Source organism: Pleurodeles waltl, chromosome 3_1 (genome assembly GCF_031143425.1).
Source record: "Pleurodeles waltl isolate 20211129_DDA chromosome 3_1, aPleWal1.hap1.20221129, whole genome shotgun sequence".
Taxonomy (NCBI): Eukaryota; Metazoa; Chordata; class Amphibia; order Caudata; family Salamandridae; genus Pleurodeles; species Pleurodeles waltl.
The window spans coordinates 1,887,480,071-1,887,502,259 of record NC_090440.1 but is presented as its reverse complement, the minus strand read 5'-3'; the positions used below and the strand labels follow the sequence as shown (position 1 = coordinate 1,887,502,259).

The following is a 22,189-nucleotide window of genomic DNA, read 5'->3' as shown; positions in this document are numbered from 1 at the left end:
CCAAACATCTCCGTTTCCAGTCCTCCTACATTTAAACCTCAGAGTCGCAGGGCTTACCAATCATAAAGCCACAAGCGAAGGCCTCAAAAATATTGAGTTACGGATGGGACAAAACAGACTCAAACTAAATGGCTCAAAAAGAGACATCCTGGTCCCACGCCCAGCACACTCCCTTAAAGTATTTCTTCTAAACATTTTTATTTACTTTTCCCCAACAAATAAACTTAGCATACACATAAACATTATTGATGCACAGATGAAACATAGAGTAGTTTTTATACAAATAAACTGATTGTCTTAAAAGCACTGACATCCTATGCCTAGCCCCTACTTTTTTGGCAAACCTGCTTTTATCAGAACCTTAGTGTGCAAGCTCAGAGTGTTATGAGATGCTGACCTTAGCCTGAACTCGCAAGTAGGAGCTGTAGTAAAAGGTTATTTCCACTAAATCAACCTCTTGAGTAACCCCCTGCCTTTCAACCTCCTCACCACTGTCCAATGATAGTGATGGGTATGGTTAACTCAAGCCTTGTGCTTGAGGCTACTAGCCTACCACGTTAAAAGGCTGAAAAGGTGCATAAGGAGCAGTAAGACCACTCTTTGGTCTAAAAAAGCATGAACCTCTGGCATCCTACATCAGAAGCATACAGTGTCTTCCTGTAAAAGAGAGAATAACATTCCAGAGTCTCCTGCTCACTTTATATGCCATGATTACACAGGGCCCAATTGCATGCAAAACAAAGTGTACATTGCACCCACACATTGAACATATGCTTAGTGGAAGAGAGTCCCCTGGTCACCTCTGGAACTAAATGCACAGAGCTGACAAACGCTGGTCAGAGACAGCTCCACTCCTCTTTGACCCTCTACACAGGAAAATATACAATGCCCAAACAATTAGGTACTTGAAAGCAAAATTCAAGACACACCTGTTGCAGCTCACACATTCATCCACCAAATATGCTGTATTTTGTTGCTGTCTAAGGTTCCTTTACCAAATGCTTACTAAACATAGTCATGGTATCCAAAGACATTTATCTATGGTCCACACAGACCACTGTAACCATAACCTGACCCATCTCCATAAATGCCTTTCCTCACCAATGCTAAGGCTATGTAGCCAAACCCAAAAAGCCTGGCGCTAATTAAATGTAACTTCTTTTTACTATGCATACAGATTCCATGCTTGAGTGACAGGTGAAATATACAGCTAGGAAGAAATGTGGCAGCCTTGCCAGCCTAGTGCAATGCTGTTATCATTCATGACTTCACCTACATCACATATGGCATCACCATTAAAACATTCATTTACGACACTGATGGAATTACGTATGGCATCCCTCACACAAACTGTAGTGCATTATAAATGCTGGTAATATAACCATGAAGTTTCATTTAACGTTGTGAATTACATTGACTTTTTCTCCACATCATGTGTGATATTCCTAATGACTCCCGCATTACAGACATCAGTGAGGACACATTTTAGGACTTGGGCAGTCAATAACATCACTTGCCCAGCTCCTGATTGAACAGGCGATGGTGCTGTCAACTGCGGTAAAATAATTTCTTTAGTGTTACCCGCGGTGTCCACAATGGCAGCCCCTTATGGTAAGCCCAGTCCTCCATGTGTACTTGAAAAACACTGAAGTATGAACACTCAGTATCTGCAGTCTGCTGTGGCCCATGTTTTCTTCATTCCTCTTCATGCGTAAAATCTCAGATACTGAGTGATGTTTTACCTTCTACATGAAACTTAAGATGCACATGTTCAAGTCATTACTGTTTGAAGTATCCAAAACCCCTTTATCTGCTCTCTGGCACAAGGTTAGCTGTAAAATATAACTGAGGTATTATCTTTCCTTAAATTGTGATCTGTCTTCACTAATATTAACTTCCGTGGGTCATTTGCACTAGTGTATTAGTGCGTTTAAGTGGGTTCACCTGGCACTGTGAGTGAGTTCAGTCATTTCTCTCATGGAGAGTTAGCCGCCTCTTGAGGGCAGCATGAAGCGTGATGGACTGAGCCCATAAAAGCTCGGTATCTCAACATGCAAAGGTCTCTGTCACCATATGTGTTTGTAGTTTCCGTACCTTGTTGGGTGCACTGTGGACCGGCTGTCTCGCTAATCGGTGCTAGGATGTTGTACTCTTTACGAACAGATGTGTGGACACATGTTGCTTAATGGAGTCATTTTATCCAGCGCGATGACATGGTAAGACTCTCAACTATACTTCAAAGCACATTCTACATTTTATGACACTCAATGCATACGTCTTTAAAGTAATTTAGATTTCTACTGGTTACCTCCTGCGTGCTACTGAAAGGTATCTGTCACTTACAAGCAGACAAAACATCCGTTTGCCTGTCCAAATGGGCTTGAACAGAGGCTTTGTTTGGTCTTTTTTTGTGTCCCTCAGAACTTTTAGTCCATAAAGTGTAAATAGCTTTGGATTAGGGGATGAATACACAGGGTCAGTCTGTCTCTCTTTTTAGGCTCTGATTCACCCAGGAAGCAAACCAGAGGCACTTCCTTAAGTATGTGATGGGCTAAGGCCTGGAATGTGCACTCCATTACAGGGAAATCAATGATTTTTAAAAACAACATAGAAAGGTTCTTAAGATGTATTATTCCTTTGAAAGAACATATCCAAATATGAAGAGATCCCCTCTGGCCCTAAAGTCGTACCAGGTGCTAACCTTCTGAACCATTCCTAAATAATCATCTTGCACACATAGAAATGAGATGTTTTTGATCGTCTGTATAACATCTATGTGTTACATATCTGTTTAGAGCAAGTAAACATGCCAATTTCCTGAAACACTGGGAGGTTTCCCATCTGTACCTTAAAACCAAGTAATGTTTATAAGAAAAGAATTAGTAAAGCGTCAGGTGGGGAATCACACACAGCAATGGGTTTACGGCCAGCTTGGCACCCTACTGCAGATGTGCCAGTGGGACAGGCTTTTTACTGTTAAGTAGGGAATGGCAACACAAAATCACATGGCTTGCTGGTTCTATATGGTGGGTGATTGAAGGTCAAGGAATTCCAATCACCCCGCCCCGCCACGCTCTTTCCTAGGTAAAGTAAGTATGTTTCAAAATGTAAAAGTCTTGACATTTCAATAATTAGGTGGAGCTCGATCTTAATTCAGCGTCCTTGCCTCGAATAGTCAAGCCAATCAGATTGAGGCTGGTGAAACGTCCATAGATGATTGGTTGCCTAGTACGTTGCTACGCTTAGGTGTGCTCAAAGAATATATCAAGTGATAAAATTCTTTTCAAAGCTTGCTGCTATTAAAGTTGTGTGATTCATGTTGTCTTTTTTTCTTTTTCACGTTCCCGGAAGTCTTACTAAAACAGTAAACATTGCTGGGGAAGACGGCCCGCTGGGGATCCACGTGGTGCCCTTCTACTCATCTCTCAGTGGAAGGTAAGGTGAAGACCCTTATTTGGAATGTACCTAAGAAAGCCACTGTGTCTTAGGGTTTTGCACCGTTGGCCTCTGACATCTACACAGCTACAGAACACTTCTCATGGTGACAACAAATATGCCAGTGCACTACGTTAAGATCCATTATTTGCTTATTTTTCATATGGATCTGGAATGGTTGTTCTAAAAGTTTGCATTCAGTTGACCCACTGATTAATTTGTAGAAAAATAAATGCCAGGGCTCACTATTTTTGCCATGAGGCTGACATGACAAAATATTGCCCGGCTGTTGGGATGTCCGATAAATGGAGCGGTGTGCCACAGAATACTGGTTCCCCTACTACATTTCAATATTCTAAAATACAGATGACTACATGTACGATTTTACAGTTTCAAAGAGAATCATTCGAGACTGGTACCTGTTAAGCAATTTAATGGAAATGCAATTGAAATAACCAATGTGTGCAGCTTATGTTCTCTCACTTTTCCACTAATTTCACCACCTTCTCCCACACCCGCTTAACTTTGCTTTTCTAAGCCCACTTGCCTTTACCGAGAGGGAATGGGATCCCACCACAAAATGGCTGACTGTTTGTGAGGCATCTATTATTGAGAAATGGACAAATACAAAAGTAATTATGTTGTTCACTCTTTAATGCTTCCCCCTCCCCCCCAGCTTCCTGGTAGTGAATGAGAGTAATAACGCCTCTCTTACTTCCATTGTCTTTGGTAGAAATAGAGTACGGACTACCAGTGGACTTAATTATGAACGAATTATTGTATTGGCAGTCCTTCTATTTAAATGGATAATTTTTACAGAAGGATTGGCACTGCTCTTCCTGCTGCTCTGGAAATGAATGCAGATCCGCCCGAGGTTTCCCTGATTTTACCACTATATCCACGACTGTAAACTCCCTTTTAGACAGTGACAGGTGGATTTTCTCCATCCTCCTACAATTCCACTCCCTCGCCTATTCAGAGGAAGTTCTGGGGTTGGAGAAGGGAGTGCAACATTGGGTCTCTACTGAGCTCTGCTCACTGCCCTGCAGGGAGTAGGGCGCTCGTGTCGCCTTGAGTAAATGTCATTAAGCACTGGATAAACCAAACTTTAGTAGTTGTTTGCAATCTACACACTACTTGTGTCTTGAATTTGTGGTGAAATGCTTCTACAGAGAGCAGCAATGTTCTTCTGCACTAAGTACAACGGTGGTAATTTCACGTCTTATTTTGTTATATTGTTAAATATCAATTACACTAAAATGGTTTATTAGCTTCAATAAAACATGTAACAAATAGAACAACGTTAAAATTACTAACCAGAGTGTTTACATTAATCGGTCGTGCCTCTGTTAGGGCCATCAGCATGAATGTGTGCGGGGCCTGCTTGGCGACCCTCACTTCAACCCCTAGCTGATGAGTTTCACTATTGCAAAATGCACCGCAGTTTTGTGAGTGGATATCATCAGAGCCATGCCCACATCCTTCACCCAAATCAATCAGCCCCCTTACTCATAGGGTTGGCCCAAACCACATCCTGAGTAATCTCTCCTCCTGAGCATAGAAGTGTAAGAAACTAGTAAATATTTCTGCTGCTTTGTCTTCACAGACACTTTAGTGGGTTCATTGGTCACTCTCTCATCTTATTAATTCTGTGAGTTTGGCCAAAGTGAAATTTGGTACATCTCTGGACAGAGAATGTTTCTAATTTATAGCAAGAGTTCTTCCACAACCTCATTTACCATTATTTCCATGTACACCAAAGTCTAGCCGCTCGCTCTCATCTCTACTATGAGGGCCTCTCTTTGAAGTGTTAGGTTCTTTATGACCTCAAGGTGAGCCAGCTCAGGTTAGTCCCAAATACAATGTTCACTAGTTCATAGAACAAACAGTTGCTCTGCTGTGATTCAGCCATGGGACCCAGTGGTGTCTCCCTAGGGAGAGCTTTGCAGTAAGAGGACCCTTGTAAGTAGCAGCCCAGGGGTCTGACCATTTTTCTCACCTTGAACAATAACTCCCACTCCATTGCAGTTGGTCCTTTTCTGTCTCGACGCACAGTACACTAACTATGTTCTCTAAGAAACTCAAAACAGCTTCCTCAAAAGATTACTTTCCATACTTTCCAGCTGCCTGGTGTTCCCCTGCACCCCGTGTTCAGCCCAGTACAAAGCGACTGACTCCTCTGCGATGAATTTACTTTTAAAGCTTCCTTGATGACGGATACAAAAATGGTTCATTTGAGCACTATAACCACCTCACAGATTATTTCAGGGACTTTCTACGTTTTCTAATCTGTTCTAGTCAATATTGTTACACAGAGAACCTAATCCTCAGATCTTCATTAAAAGGTACTGCCTCCAAGATTACTTGTGAGACAGAAAGTGGGTGTCTTTACCTGCACCTGGTTCTCCTGTTTTCATAACTTTTTGATTTAGCGGTATTGATTACCATGATTTCTGTGTAAAGTTTCCAAGCCCCCTTCCTGCTTTCTCAGTGCCTTGAGGGTTCTAGCACGTTGAACACCATCATCGGTAAAGAGGTGCATCAGCATTTCCACGCCATAAGCCTGTAGTCATCTGATGTCACTTCGTATAAATGAACTGCACGGCTGTTCATACTCAAATTAAAAATGAGGTGAAACTATACGGTTGCCCTTTATAGCACCTTGAAGCACATTTATATACTGTGTTAATTACCCTCTGTTGTAATAATGAACAAACAAAAAGCATAAGGTTTTGCTTAACGTTGCCCCCTCACAATAACTCGCTGTTTGCCACAAGAAAAGATGTCTCAGTCGCCCTCTTGGAGGCTGTTCTTTATGACATTCATTATGGGCATTGGGCAGTACAATTCAGGCCCTCGCTTTGAATCTTTGCTAAAGGTGGGCAGAATGACCCACATTTTTGAAGCTTTACTTGGAAAGCCAGTAGCTAATTCAGCATATCAAATCTTGCAGGAAAACGGGGAGTAGAACTGAAGGTTGTACTTAAATCAGTAATAACTGCATCTGGTCCAGAGGCCAAGCCTGGGCATTGCTTATAGAACTAACATACATGAGAACCCCACTCTTGGTGGCAGCTCCATCCGAGACTCTTGTGCATAGTCCCTGAGTACAGAAATGCCCAAAACTATACTCATATCTCTGTTTTCACACTGTATTTGGGCAAACACCAAACAATAGCTTCGCCAGGTCCCAGCCTCTGTATTGCAGTCCACTGTAACCTGACCTCACTATCTTGGCTTTTAAGTGGCCCTGAGATGTAACACATTGTTATCCTGTGTAACAGTATTATGTCTCTTGGGCATCTCCAGTGCAGTGTCCCATAAATATGTCCAGATGGAGGCATAAATAGATTGTTTGGTAACTCTTGTGATGAGAAAAGTGACTGGGGAAAATGAACTGGCTGCATCGTGCTGAAATGTCTTTTGAGTGGCTTCCATATGAAGGGACATCGCAAATCAGTTCTCTGCTACTGAAAGCTGCGACATCACAGCACTGAACTATGAAAGTGATTTCACTTTGGTAGAGTCAGCACTAGGAAACAGATTTAGTCCTGGTCCCTCTCTACCTCCCCGTGCCTTCAGTGATCCAAGCATAAGTGATGAACTGGCAGATGTTGATCCACGATCTCCCTAGTCTTTCTCTGCCTCCCCCAGGTCTCCAGCACCCTGCTAGAATAGAAGATGATACTTTGTCACCTCCAGCTGCCTTCTGTGCTTCCTGAAAGTCTGTACAAACCTGCAGGGAACACTCGTGACTGTGAGAGCCATCACCAAGCACAACACCTTTTCCCTCTCCATAGTAATTTGTGGGAGCACCACACCTTGAAATGGAGGTGAGGGGAAGGATGCTGGTGAAGGAGGGTAGCAGGATGCCAGGTATTTGCTTTTTAAGAATTAAGGATGGATCGAGGGAACATAGTTACCAGTTGACTTTACCAACTATCCCATCACTATAATTCTTCTTTTGACAATTAGTTGTTTTTTGTTTTTTCTTTTGGGCTCAGTGGGAGGAGCTTCTAGTCCACAGGGATCCTTCAAGCAGCAAATGTGTTGCTCCACAGTGACACACTTGGCGTATCTGAGAACAGAGGAGAAGGTAACCTGGTCTTCCAGTAGGCAAGAACCATGCAAAGGGGTTGTGTCGGATCCCCCCCAGAGTCCTTTGCTGTAGCTTGGTCCTAGCTGGAGGAAGCATTTATATGGGTTTGGCCTGCAATATTTACAGGCGGGGTGGTACCTTCTTGTTCCACATGCAAATTCATTCCTATGTCTTGTGGTTATGTTTTTAACTAATTCTTCACAAACGTTATACAAATCGACTGCAATTGCAAGACTGACTGAGATGACTTTAACTGCACTTGACATTATGGTTACCCTTAATTGACTGTGAACATCTTTTTGTTTGAAAACTTATTGTGAGCAGGATAGCTGCTGCCCACAGACAAAACAACAGGATCTTTCCAAATGACTGCTGGTATTAATCAACGAACGGTGTGTTTGTCTCTCAAGGTTCTAAGTGAGGCAACTAGGCCTCGCTGTCATTGTCTGTGACATTCCGCAGACACACTTGCTGTTGATACCTACATGTGTCAATATGTATCTCACTAGGTAACTGAAGGGATTAATTTTTCGTGCCTGTAAAATGAGAACACATGCATTTTGTAACTCAAGTTTGTCCTTTTCGGTTTTATTTTTTTGTAAACACAATTTGGAGCATATGGTGTTTTCCAACCCTCAAACTACATTCGTCTGAAAATATGCCACCTGCAGCTGATTCGATAAGTGTGAATATGTGTGTGATTGTTGAACATATTTTATGGAGTGATGGCTTTGTCTGCCCAACAAGTATTTTAGCTGGCCTCCCCTTAGGCGATGGCATATTTACAATTTGTGCTTGTAAATGTTCGAAGCACATGGTGGATATTTCTCATGCGATAGTTCCGTACATAAAGGTACACATTTTGCCTCAATCCTGATGATTAAACATTTGTTAAATATGAGGGGATGAGTATACCGCAGGTGAATCCCTGTCACCTTTGTTCAGTGCTGATATAGATATTCCCCCAGTTTTAATGAAAATACGTAAATGTTCAGGTGTGTGTGGATGGCCATTGGAGTATCCTTCAGCTGGAGAAGAAAGTGTGAAGCCAAAAACAGCATTAGAAGGTGGTTGAAGCGTATTTACCACTGAATGAGGAAGCGCGCTCCCTTTACCTTAATGGCTTTGAAACAGTGATTGTGGGGTTGGGCAAAACAGATCCCCAGGCAGTTGCCTTCATAGTGCTGCTATTGTCCCTGGTCCTTAGTAAGTAAACGTACAAGGGGACGCGTGTAGGACGATGAACCTTTTGGATCGCATGGAGTATCCTAGCTATGTAGCAATCGATGCCCATCAACAATCAATGTTCTAATCAATAATCAATATGCAAGACAGTAATCATCAGTGAATAATGTCATCATCTCATGAATAACCACACTCAATAATACGTTTTATCAAGTTTATTTCCCTATACATTACAATGCTAAGTCATACGGTTAACTCAAGCTTTATTCAATTCACTCAAGATAAATTAATAAGTGACCACCAATAACAAAATCTAATCAAAACTTGAGAAAACATGCATTCTAATGCCTCAAACTAAGCCAATAAAGAATAATATACCAACATTAATAACAGAGTTCAGCAACCAGTTTGTCAATCATTTGTCACTGTCAGTGTCACCCAAAAGAACCTCACCTAACCCAGATTAGCATTTGCATGTGGGACTTCATGCGAAAACAATTTAGAACATGAATTTAGAAAAACATCTAGCTAGGAGAAAAACTATAAAACAGCGCAGTTGGCACTTAGAAAGAAAAGGCACAAAAGTCAATCAGTCACATTGTCATAACTACCTATCCACGGGTATGGATCAGCAACAAAGTCAGTCTTCATCTTCAGCATTGCATCGATCAGCAACACATCACGCTCTCAAGAGCATGAGCTCAATGACAGACTCTCGAATCTCTTCTCCCTCAATATCGCATCAATTTCGGAATTTGGTCTGAAGAATTTTCCCTCTGTCATGGCATTATATTAAAGTTACCCAGCCTATCCTCCAAAACCTAATTGGTCAATTAGTTACCATATGTGGCCCTAGCCAATGACTTTTATTTTACAAATCTTTGGATTCTATTATTTTGCCTTCCTCAGGGTGTCGATTGGTTCACTTGTACGATGTCCTCGTTATCCAGCTCATCAGGTATCGAGAAAGTTGTATCTTCTTCTCCAGTCAGTGTCTATATTGTTCGAGTCCTGGGAAAGTACACTTCATCTGCTTTACATCGGGTTTGATACAATTTTGATTCCCTCATCTCCTGTCCGTCGGTTCATTGCAGAATATTCTAGCTAAGCAGATTTTATTAACACAAGCGGTCAGGGTCAGTTCAATGCATCAGCTTTTCTACATTGCACGATTATTCAGCTTCTGCATGAGGCCTGGAAAAACTAGGCCACAACTTCAGCTAAGTTAACTCTACAATATAATGTGAAACATACATTTTACATCTTAATATGACATATTACTACACTGGTATTGCACATTTTCAATATTTCGCGCATTTTTAATCATTTTAGTACAACTTTGTATAAGCTGGCAACCACTCTTCGTGGGCACATTTTCAAAGTGCACATTTATTTTTCTATGTTTACTTTTTCTATCATTTTCTTTGTTAATCAAAACACAAACATTCATTAATAATTTCTAATTAACATATCTGCTTCAACAGTGCCACACCACTGACGATTGCCCTGTCCCTGGATCAGAAAGCCCACAGTTAGGGTGTTATCATTGGCCCAGGTCTCACCATTGTTGTCTCAAGAAGACACTCTTATGACCATAGCTACTCTGCTAGAACCTTGCACGCCTTCATTATACCCTCATATAGTGTTGAAAGCATCTTTGGTCAGGGGTAGCTTAGATTGCTGCCACGTGGTCTACTCTGCCTATAGCTCTTATTTTCTTTCATACAATACACTGGGCATTCTGCATCAGTCACCCAGGCTGCTTACGGAAGCCGACATCTCTTTAATTATAACCAGGAACCTGTGTTCAGCCTAACCGAGAAGATCTGTCAGCAGAAGGGATCCTTAAGCCCAAGCTCTGGATTACCTTCTTTCTCACCTCTTCAGGACACTTGAGAAAACTCATCTATTGTAACAAGCCTTCGACTGACTAACGTACTATACTTCCAACTGTGTACCATACCATACCATAGATATCTTATGGTCTATTGTACCTCACCGAGATCCACTCTCTACTAATGAAATGACACTGTAATATATGCCAGAGAACCATGAACTAGAGTTGAGGTGACAAACCGACACCTTATAAAACCCCAAAAGTAAATATGTTTCTTTCCTACAAATTCAGGCAGGCATTTCAAGATAAGTTGGTCTATGTTAGCAGAAACAAAATCGAGCTTGTTTGCCTCGCAGAAAAAAAACATTTTTTTTCACCTCTGAGACCTGCTTGGGATTTTTAAAACGTGTAAGATGATTTTGGAAGCTGTATTTTGCCTCAGTAGGAGATTGCTGTTCTCTTGTTAACGCCAAACGGGAGCACTTGGGACCCTTCCAAAATAGACCTCGTTGGCGGTTTAGGCGCAGGCAGACAAAACAGCCCGCTTGTCTGCCATGTCTGAGCTGTGCAGTACTTATTAACCTTTCAAATCAGGACCTGAAGGAAAGAGGAGACATATTAAAAATGTGTAGTGTAGCTTGAACCACTTTCTGTCACAGCAAGATCACACCAAGTGGAAGGGACTTAATATTGTCGCAGCAATGCATTGATGCGTGCATCTGTCTTGTCTGATATTATACTGTAGCTCGAACCCAGGAATCTCAGCAATAAGGTTCTTTTAGCTAAAGTTGCTAAAAACAGTAACTTTTTCCAAGTATCCTCCAAAATCCATGACAGCAGCTAGTGTTGCTTTCTATAGCCAATGTTACCATTTCTAAAAGGGAAGTTACTGTATAGGTGCGGGTGTGTGTTTTTATATATATATATATATATATATATATATATATATATATATATATATATATATATATTCCAACATATGGCTTGCCCTAGTGCAGAATTTTCCAGACAAGAGACCATTAGAATACATTAAGGATATAAAGAGCGACTGTTAAATTCTTTCTGTATTACAGATTCTGGCGAAAATGCAAAGGTGACCACAATCTCACATGTAATTCAAATCATTCACAAATCCATGAACCTTCAAAAAACCCACTACTATACAGGCCAACTTTTAAGAACAGAGAAGCGGGATATTTTGAAAAAAACCGTGGGGATGTATTTTCCCCATTGATTTCTATTGAAGACGAGGCAATTTCAGGCAGGAGACAGCTAAAAAAGCCATTGCCATAAATAAACTACCTGTATCCGGAAAGCTCTCCTTCATTGGCTGCACCGTAGCACGTGCAACTGCCGCCCACTGTAAGAAATGGAAAAACAAACTGAAGGAGAACACATATTTCCCCCTCCTTCGCCGCGTCCTTTGGATTGAATGACTTTTCACCTGGCTCGCTTACGTCCGACTTCTCCCGGCTGCCCTTTGCTTTCTAGTCAGTGCTTAGAAATATCCACCTGTGTGTTGTCTAAACATCCAAGTGTGCGTTTGCAACCCGCAGTCAAATAGTAACCGGATGTTTATAACGTGATCCACTGAACTCGGGTCAGCCCAATAAGACCCCTAACGCAGTGGTTCCCAACCTGTGGTCGGTGGACATCTGGGGTCCGTGAAGCCCCCTCAAGGGGTCTGGGACTGCTTAGAAAATGTTATAATATTAACATATTAGGCCCCCAGGTTTTAGTAATGACTCATTTGGGGGTGTCCCTGGATTCCAATAAAGATTCAGAGGGGTCCCAGGGTTCCAGTACTGATAAAGTGGGGGTCCACAATAGTCAAAGGGTTTGGAACTGCTCCCCTAACGTTTATACATTTCAATTCAAAATCACTCTTTTCCTTACAGATACGGAGATGTTTTGTTCTCTGAAAACAGTTACACTAAAACAGTCCAGACTTTCAGTCACCTACTCAAATAAAAACAAACGCGCCTCGAAGATAAAACCCAACCAAGCCAGCCAACACTGGCAAGCTTGTGGAGTCCCAGAGCCAACAATCAGTACGCATACCAGACTGGTCCTGGCCCACACCAGCAAGCACACCTCACAACAATCAGATCAAACAGCATACTAACACAACAACCCCCAATCCAGACTCCAGTCTTCAAGAAGTTGTAGATCTTTGTGGGACACAAATCGCAGATAGCCCACGTTAATACAAGGCCAGCCACAGAGACATAAGTATAAAGTGCTAATACTGCAAATAAAATGGTATTAAGTGATCTACGCCGCTGCTTTTTATTACCTAATAAGTTAGCTGAGTGGGTTATAGTCATTGTGCAAAAGCACATGAGCAACCTCCAGGACACTAATTTGAATTCTACCAGTTAACACTTGGATGTTCATACTTTCGAGTGATATCAGATGAGTTTGGTTGAGGTCTCTAATTTTAAACAGTAAGAGGGAATCCAGTTAGTGGTGTGCATAAAATAAACCACTTGTATTTTTTTCTTGTATTGCAAAAAAGCCAGAGCAGGCTTTCACCAAACTATGGTGACCGGGTGACTCTATCTACCACGGTCACTAATTTTCCGTTCTGGTGTTTTTTTTTTTTTTTTTTTAAACAAGAAAGGAATTCTTTGTATTGGGATAAGGGACTTTGTCTGTTGAACCAGTCACCTTGTCCAAAAGTACCAGAGCACAGTAGTTTATAAACACTGAACTGTAAACGCGATTTTCTTCTGTGACCAAGTGCAGAGCAGTAGTGTGAGACTTTTTGTCCATTGTCCTTCTGTGACCTTGAGAAGAGCAGATGCTGCTGCAGAGATTCAACTGGTCAGCCAGGCATTTTAAGCAATTCTTTAGTCACCTGCAGCACGTGGCCTACAGCTGGATAAAGCAGAGGTATGCACAGTGTGCCTAAGGGAGGCAGGAAGGCAGGTGCTTGCACTGCTTGTTATGTTTGCGTTGATAGTCATATGTATAGGTGCCCTAAAATGTCGTATTATTAAATGTGTTCGACAGACAGCTAGTGTGCTTACCCCATTGCCCTAAGCAACTCAGATACTTCACCTCCGTCCTAGCAACTGATTTTCAGAAAATGAATGATGAGTTGAAAATGCAGAAATGTTCCCAAAGTAATATGTATGCCAATAAAACTTATGTCGATCAATACAGAGTTCTCACACTGCAAAGCTTTAGGGCATCTGCGAGAGACGGGAAAATGCTACATAAATGCACAGAACAAAGACTTGGAATGTCAGAAAGCACGTGGTTTGCATACCACGTACATGTTAGAGCACAGAGCTGAAACCACTATGCATCTTGTGATGAAGGACGAAGTTGTACCACAGCTGTTTGACTTACCAACACATTTGCATTGGTCGCTAGTTAGGGCTTCCGCTCACAGCTTGTCCAAATTGAATTGTGCTGAAATTGGGTTTCAGCATGCAGCAAAGCAGGGTGTGCAGTGATTGTATTGCCCTTTTGTTCTTGGTTGAGTCGTTGGCTTGTCCCTCCTGAAGGATTGCATGAATTAAAAACTGTGGCAGGGGAAGGGTGAGGGGAGGAATTATCTCGTCTGGTGTCAGAACCTGCTGGCATTGGGACTACATGGGTGACATTTGGCAAATTACCTCTACAAATCTCTCCTCTGAAATTTGCATGGTGGTACATTGTAAATTAGCAGAAGGCATCTGTGGCCTAAGGGCCCCAGAAGCAAAAATGAGTAGATTGTAGAAGGCAGCGGGTAATGTAATGAGTGTGTGCTTATAGAAACACAATATCATCTGATTATCTCCTTATTTATACCTCGTGTTGCTTTTCAGAATTCTGGGCCTCCACATTCGAGGGATCGAGGAGCACAGCCGCTCTAAGCGGGATGGTCTGTTTCATGAAAACGAGAGCATTGTGAAGATAAACAGCGTGGATCTCACCGACAGAACATTTGCACAGTAAGCCTCTTCTGCAGGAATGTTTTATTAGCTCAGGTACCCTCTGGATTGGTGTCTAGGTTGCTGATGTAGTACATGCAGAACACTTAGGGCCTCATTATGACCCTGGTGGTCACCAGACCTCCAGGGTCACAGTCGCGGTCTGACCACGGCATTATGACCGTGGCGAAAGCACCACAGTCGGACCGCCGGCACTGCCACTTTTTGGCTGACAGATGGCCTGGTGGTGCCAGCGGTCCCAATCCCTGGGGATTATGACCCCTCTCTCTGCCAGTGTTTACATGGCAGTTTTATCACCATGTAAATGCTGGCGGAGACGGGCCCACCTGGCCAGTGTGGGGGCCCCCTTGACCATCCCCACCACACAAATTGCTATCTGCTTTGTAGACAGTAATTTGCAAGATGGGTCCTGGTGCACCCGACACACAACAGCACTGCCGCCGGCTCTATTATGAGCTGGTATCAATGTTGTTGTGCGTTTCCCACTGGCCCAACGGTAAACTCATATTAGGGCCAGTGGGAAGGAGACCACACTGGCGGACTCCTGACCTGCCAGAGTTGGGCGGGTGGCCTTTTCCACCTGCTAAACTATTAATGAAGGCCTTAATCCAATTGTGCACAAATGCACAGCTGTAAATTCTTACGATCAAGTAGTTACTAGATACAGACCTTTTGCAAGCTTTGCTGGACTATAGATTGGATGTGCCATAAACAGTTATTTACAGTTCCGTTTGGACCCAAATGCATTGTAGAGTTGTAATGCAAGGGTACTTTTTAATTTGTTCTACACCCACAGATTTGTAATGTTCTCACCATTTGTAGGTTTTTGTCACAGCCCATTCAGTGATAGAGCTCCAAGACCTGCCATCACACATATTACACAGATGTCAGAGCATGATTCTCCTCAAACTTGGGCTCAGTAGGCACCTTTGTGTGTTTTTTCCCTAATCCAGTGGTGCTTGGGTATAACTAGGATTGCGTACATCCGAGAACCAAAAACGGAGACCAGGAAAACATAACAAACCTCTGTAATGGACTTCACTCCAGGGAAAATGAAACAATCCTACTTGGATTGTCATCCCCAAAATGGACCTCTTTCCATGCGAATCTGTCACAGACCACCCTGGCCTGTGTTGACAAAGGGAAAATTGAGGCATTTCTGCGAAGTGCAGCAGTTTAGTAGAACACTCTGCTTTGTCCTTATGCCATGAGGTTTCTCTATAACCTTGAAAATATTTTGTTGCTACTTGCATCTATAAGTAAAATAATTACTCCTTGTAACTGAAGTAATCAGAAGTGATCTCAGTTTTGCTTTAACTGCTTTGTGTTTACGTCACCAGTGTCTTCTTAGATCTGTGTTTTAGAATGACCAGGAATTGCTCGACTGTGCATTGTGTGGACGCAGACTCCAGACCTGCTAACCCTAATGTTTCTTTCTTTCCATCTGTATTCCAAAGGGCTCAGGATTTATTCCGACAAGCAATGAAGTACGAAAATGTCCTGGTTGAAGTGGTACCCCTTGAGAACCGCGAACAGTATGAAAAATGTGTAATTGGCCCTCTGGTTTCTTACGGAGATGAGTGCGTGCCAAAAACAAAAGTCCCTCCTCCAATTCATGTGAAGCCAACCGTGAAGTTTGAGGACCTGAGTGGACCAAACAGCCTGGAGTCCGGCGGGCGGGCATCGCTACCATCACGCCGAAGTCCTGAACTTGCGTTTATGGGCAAGAAGCCAGCCTCACCGTCGCTCTCTCCTCTTGGTTTTGGCAGCAAGATAAATGCAAGGAGGCTTAGGATAGACCTCAAAAAAGGTAATAATACAATGCCAATCAATGTACATAACATTTAATTTAACAGCTAAATACGTGGTAAATATTTAGAGATGATCTAATTATTGACCGATGACCAAAGTATGATACCACCATGGCAGTGCAGTTAGAAGTTCATCTTGTTAAGGGAAAGAATGGAAATGTTTTTCATGATCTACAAATGTTCGAGTTTGTTTCTTACACACCACTTGAACAGGAGTTCTGAAACGTGTCTTGTGTCCCTAGAAAGAGTGCAGAAGTCTGGGACAGAGTAGTCTGGTAAGGTCAGAACAATCTTTCATAAATAGCTGCCATTTTACTAATGGTGAACATTAAGCTAGCATGGTTGCGACAGTCTTGCTTGTGTCATCAATGGAAGGTAGGGCCACGTCAAGGAAATGTTTGATTAACTATATAAATAAATACTACAAATCATTGGGTTATATTTCGCACCCACTGAAGGTGCATGTTTGCAACTATGAGCATATAGATTTACTGCTATACAGTATTAATGGGTGAATATCACTTCAACACCTATAAAATATTAATATATAAACGATAGAAGAAATCCATTCTGAAAGATTTAAAGTATTTCTTGGGAACTAGAATATTTAAAGCAATCTTAGACAATTAGAAATCATGTGACTACTGTAATAAACATCATGACATGACCGGAATAGTTTAGTGTATAGGGCAGAAAAAATCTTATATATCATATATATTTTTTGATTTATATAAAGTATTTGATATATTATTGCATCTCCAGTATTGCGATCATGACGAGGTGTACTACACAGAACAGGATGGAATCTGTGGAGCCTAGTTGAAAGTAAATGACAGAAATAGGGAAGTGATATTTTTTAACACTACTCCTTTTAAATATTAAGGATCCGTGATTATGGTGTTCGTATAAAATTACATGATTCCTTTTGATCATTTGCCTAAGTTGTTATTGGAACCCAAGTGTTCAGTTTCCAGGGTCCTCAGTTTTCTTTGTAGAATTCATATTCTCACGTAGAACTGCTACTGCAGTGGCGGGCCTCATCGTTATGACAATACTTTATAATATCAGGATTGGAACATGGCTGGTGCTATAAAAGAAAACACAATTTGACAGTTAATAAGAGTGGGTTTTGATGCTCCTGTGTCATATGCAACTTTCTTTTTATTCATGCAGGCAGGTGTATGAATCCTATGTGACCTCCCGCATGTTCTTCATTAACATCCTGGTTTGCATATGAAAATGGAGGTTATATGCTTTTCCAGGCTAGCGTGGGTCATTCAGAAGATAGCGATGGCCTATCACAAGAAAGGGTGCAGAATGGCTAGAAGTAATTAGGAACACAAAAGGATGATGGACGGAGTGCTGAACAATGCAAACACTCACCCCCAGTCACAGATCTGGGTTTAATCCATTGTTCTTTTGCTCACCATGCCACCACAGTTTGGACCCAGCCATATGCAAATCAGTCTTGACCCTGTTCCTCATAGGAACAGTCCAGCCCGAACTACCAAGCCAGGTCCTCACTGGACCGGAAACAAACATCCTGGGACCGGTTTCAGGGTTTCACCCTTCATCAGCCAGGCTAGCTTGAATCCAGTGGCACAGTGAGCAAGGGACCCACGTCTGGGCATACCCTTCCCACTTAGGGCAACATTAGCAACACAAAAGGATGATGGACGGAGTGCTGAACAATGCAAACACTCACCCCCAGTCACAGATCTGGGTTTAATCCATCGTTCTTTTGCTCACCATGCCACCCCAGTTTGAACCCAGCCATATGCAAATCAGTCTTGACCCTGTTCCTCATGGGAACAGTCCAGCCCGAACTGCCAAGCCAGGTCCTCACTGGACCGGAAACAAGCATCCTGGGACCGGTTTCAGGGTTTCACCGTTCATCAGCCAGGCTAGCTTGAATCCAGTGGCACAGTGAGCAAGGGACCCACATCTGGGCATACCCTTCCCACTTAGGGCAACATTAGCAACACAAAAGGATGATGGACGGAGTGCTGAACAATGCAAACACTCACCCCCAGTCACAGATCTGGGTTTAATCCATCGTTCTTTTGCTCACCATGCCACCCCAGTTTGGACCCAGCCATATGCAAATCAGTCTTGACCCTGTTCCTCATGGGAACAGTCCAGCCCGAACTGCCAAGCCAGGTCCTCACTGGACCGGAAACAAGCATCCTGGGACCGGTTTCAGGGTTTCACCCTTCATCAGCCAGCAGTTCGGGCTGGACTGTTCCCATGGGGAACAGGGTCAAGACTGATTTGCACATGGCTGGGTCCAAACTGGAATGGCATGGGCAGCAAAAAAACGATGGATTTAGGCCCAGATCACTGTACTGGGGGTGAATGTTTGACAATGTTCAGCATTCCGTCCATCACTTGTTGTTTTTTGCTTTGTCGCCCTAAGTGTGAAGGGTATGCCCAGACGTGGGTCCCGTGCTTCCCATGCCACTGGATTCAAGCTAGCCTGGCTGATGAGGGGTGAAACCACGAAACCGGTCCCAGGATGCTTGTTTCCAGTCCAGGGAAGACCTGGACTAGCAGTTCGGGCTGGACTGTTACCATGGGGAACAGGGTCAAGACTGATTTGCATATGGCTGGGTCCAAACTGGAATGGCATGGGCAGCAAAAAAACGATGGATTTAGGCCCAGATCACTGTACTGGGGGTGAATGTTTGACAATGTTCAGCATTCCATCCATCACTTGTTGTTTTTTGCTTAGAAGTAATTAGGAACCTAGGCCCATATTTATACTTTTTGACGCTAAACTGCGCTAACGCAGTTTAGCGTCAAAAAGTTTTGCGCCGGCTAACGCCATTCTGAAGCGCCATGCGGGCGCCGTATTTATTGAATGGCGTTAGCCGGCGCAAGCAGACCGGCGCTGCCTGGTGTGCGCGAGAAAAACCACGTACACCAGGCAGCGCCGGCGTAGGGGGAAAATGGCGCATGGGCGTCTTAAAATGGGGCAAGTCAGGTTACGTCGAAAAAATCGTCGTAACCCGACTTGCGCCATTTATTTTCGACGCCCATCCCCCATCAACATGACTCCTATCATTGTAAAGATAGGAGTCATGCCCCCTTGCCCAATGGCCATGCCCAGGGGACTTCTGTCCCCTGGGCATGGTCATTGGGCATAGTGGCATGTAGGGGGGCACAAATCAGGCCCCCCTATGCCCAAAAAAATTATAAAAAAAAAAAAAAAAAATACTTTCCTGAATGTCCCTGGGGTGGGTCCCTCCAGCCTTGGGTGTCCTCCTGGGGTGGGCAAGGGTGGCAGGGGGGGTCCCTGGGGGCAGGGGAGGGCACTCTGGGCTCATTTTGAGCCCACTTGTCCCTTAACGCCATGCCTGACCCAGGCGTTAAAAAGCGGCGCGAATGCGCCGTTTTTAGCCACGCCCACTCCCGGGCGTCTCTTTTGCCCGGGAGTATAAATACCACGTAAAGGCCTGGGAGTCATTTTTTAGACGGGAACGCCTCCCTTGCATATCATTAACGCAAGGAAGGGGTTCACGCTAAAAAATGACGCACATTCCGGGAACTTTGGCGCTATTCGCCTCTAACGCCATAGTATAAATATGGCGTTAGTTGGCGTTAGTTTAGCGTCGAATTTGCGTCGAAAAAAACGACGCAAATTCGGCGCAAACGGAGTATAAATACGGCCCCTAGTTTGCAGTGTGGAGCCTGATAGGTAACTGCAGGACACAATGCACTCAGCAGACTCACAGGGGAATTCAGCACTGCTGAATGCCCACAAGCACTTTATTTAATATAATACAAAGTGTCACAGTCCCGTGAATTCTTAATCTTGAAATAATATCAAGGAAGGTTCATATGAGGATCATAGGTGGCGAACTAAAGTATGAGTGTAGAACACAAGCAAGCTGCAATGTACAATAAAAAAGAAAGTCCATATTCACAACACAAGATGTTAAGATTTGGATGTGTGTCTCTCTTAGTTAATACTTTATACAACTTCCTTGGTTTCAGAGACTTAACAGATGAGATACCTACACTTCATAGATGCAAAGTGTTGAAGGACAGCCTGTTTTTCTTTGAGATGGAGGTCGTATAACTCAGATATAAGCTATGCAGAACGTTCTAGTCTGAGTCCTTTAGAGAAGCTGTGTATTTGCATCATTCTAATTTGGTGACCCAGCATTAGTATCTCATAAATTAGACATCGACAGCACATGACAAATTGTGGATCCACAGCGCACAAGTCACCTATGCAACTTGTGCCCAAGAAGAGGAGTTTTCAAACCGGTGTTTTTCTTGCGATCAATATGTTTCAGAAAGATGGGATGCAAGAAGTGTTCCCATGGCGACATTCAGTAGTTTTGTGAGGAAGGTGGATTTTATGTGAGGGCCACGAAGTTCATATTCCTTTAAAATCCATTTTGTTTCTACTCTCCCTGAATCAATAATGTACAGAAACTCATAATATCATGCTGTGCCCACCTTAACTGCTTAAATGTCATATACTTGCTGCTAAGTAAAGCATCTTTGCTTATGTAGTGTAGAAACGTAAGTAAAGCTGAACAATGCTGTTTAATGATTTTGTCTTCCTTTAAAAAAGTAGGCGGATCATGTATCATCTTAATGTGTACCTTTAGTTTTATGTAACTTTTCATCGCTTTTCTTTTGCCTTTATTGAAATGCTAAAGTGTGTGTGGGCTGTAGGCAGATTGCTACATTAATTGGGCCATGTTTTCTCAGTGTGCCTCCGATTGTGCAGTTGCCTCTTGGGAAAAGCAGTGAACGAGACACTCTAATGTGGTGTGTAGGACTTGATTCTGTGTCTTCTGTGATTTGTTGCTGGCTCACAGGTCCTGTTGTTGCAGGACTGATGGACTGTCGTGCATGATCTTGCCACAGTTGAGTCAGGTTGACAGTCTTCTCTTCTGAGAAAACCTGTGGGTTTTTGTCATGTTCGTGTTCAGTTTGGATTGTGACCCATTTTGATAAAGTTTTGTCATCTGATAGAAAAGCTGTCCCCAGACACCCTTTCATTTAGAGAGAGACATTTTAATCAAGGAATATTAAAGGAGACAGTATAATTAGTTCAGTCAGGCTTATTACAGAAAATAGCTCTGTTATTGGAGTTAGTGAAAGTCTCCAGCATTGGGCACTTGTTAAATAATTTAAACATGTGTATTTTCCAAGATTTAGACTTATTGCAGAGGAAATGTAAGGAAATCGGGAGAACTGGGAAATGCAAAGGTGCTTTCATTAATAAGACCTATTGCCTGATTAAGAGTTGGCAGAGGGGTTCCTCTGTCACAACGCGGACGATACCATGTCTGCCGAAGTATAAATCCCGTAGGATATAATGGAATTTATATTTCAACAGATGAGATATCCATCTCCATTGTGACGCAGTAACCTCACCGCCAAACTCTAAATCAAGCACTGAGTAAAATTGAACATATCTATTAGCAAAGGATACAAAGAAATTGTTGCCAAGTTACATTTGTTGACATTTAAAATCCCTTTTATGCTTTATTAGCAAAAATAATTTTTTAAGTGACCCACTAACAGCGTCCTCTCGGACAAGGATAAAGAGTTTTGGTCACTAATTTACTCAGAAAAGGAGTCATCTGCTGCTTAAGAAAAAGAATAAACATGAAGGGGAGACTTGACGATTTAACTAATGTTCCCATTTCTATGAAAAAAGAAACTTGGCATAGCGGTTCTGTAAGAGACATATTTTGAATTTTTTTCTTTACTATTACAGTGAATGATAGGTTTTGGGAAGATGAAGAACATTTTTTTCTACACAACAAACACTCTTCAGAGGAATAATGGGTGGTGTTGGATACTCCTAGTGAAAGTATGTTTGACCGTGGTGACCATCCCAGTTCAAAAGAAT

General features: G+C 42.6%; 1 protein-coding gene across 2 annotated transcripts in view; it reads left to right on the top strand.

Moving 5' to 3' along the window:
• PARD3B (par-3 family cell polarity regulator beta) overlaps window positions 1–22,189 on the top strand; it is a 2,030,765-nt gene that overhangs the window by 974,279 nt on the left and 1,034,297 nt on the right. For both annotated transcript variants that reach the window (XM_069225990.1, XM_069225989.1), the window contains 3 exons: window positions 3,352–3,435; window positions 14,375–14,500; window positions 15,958–16,310. In XM_069225990.1, the coding sequence (XP_069082091.1) occupies window positions 3,352–3,435; window positions 14,375–14,500; window positions 15,958–16,310 (563 nt within the window). The remainder of the gene's footprint in view (window positions 1–3,351; window positions 3,436–14,374; window positions 14,501–15,957; window positions 16,311–22,189) is intronic.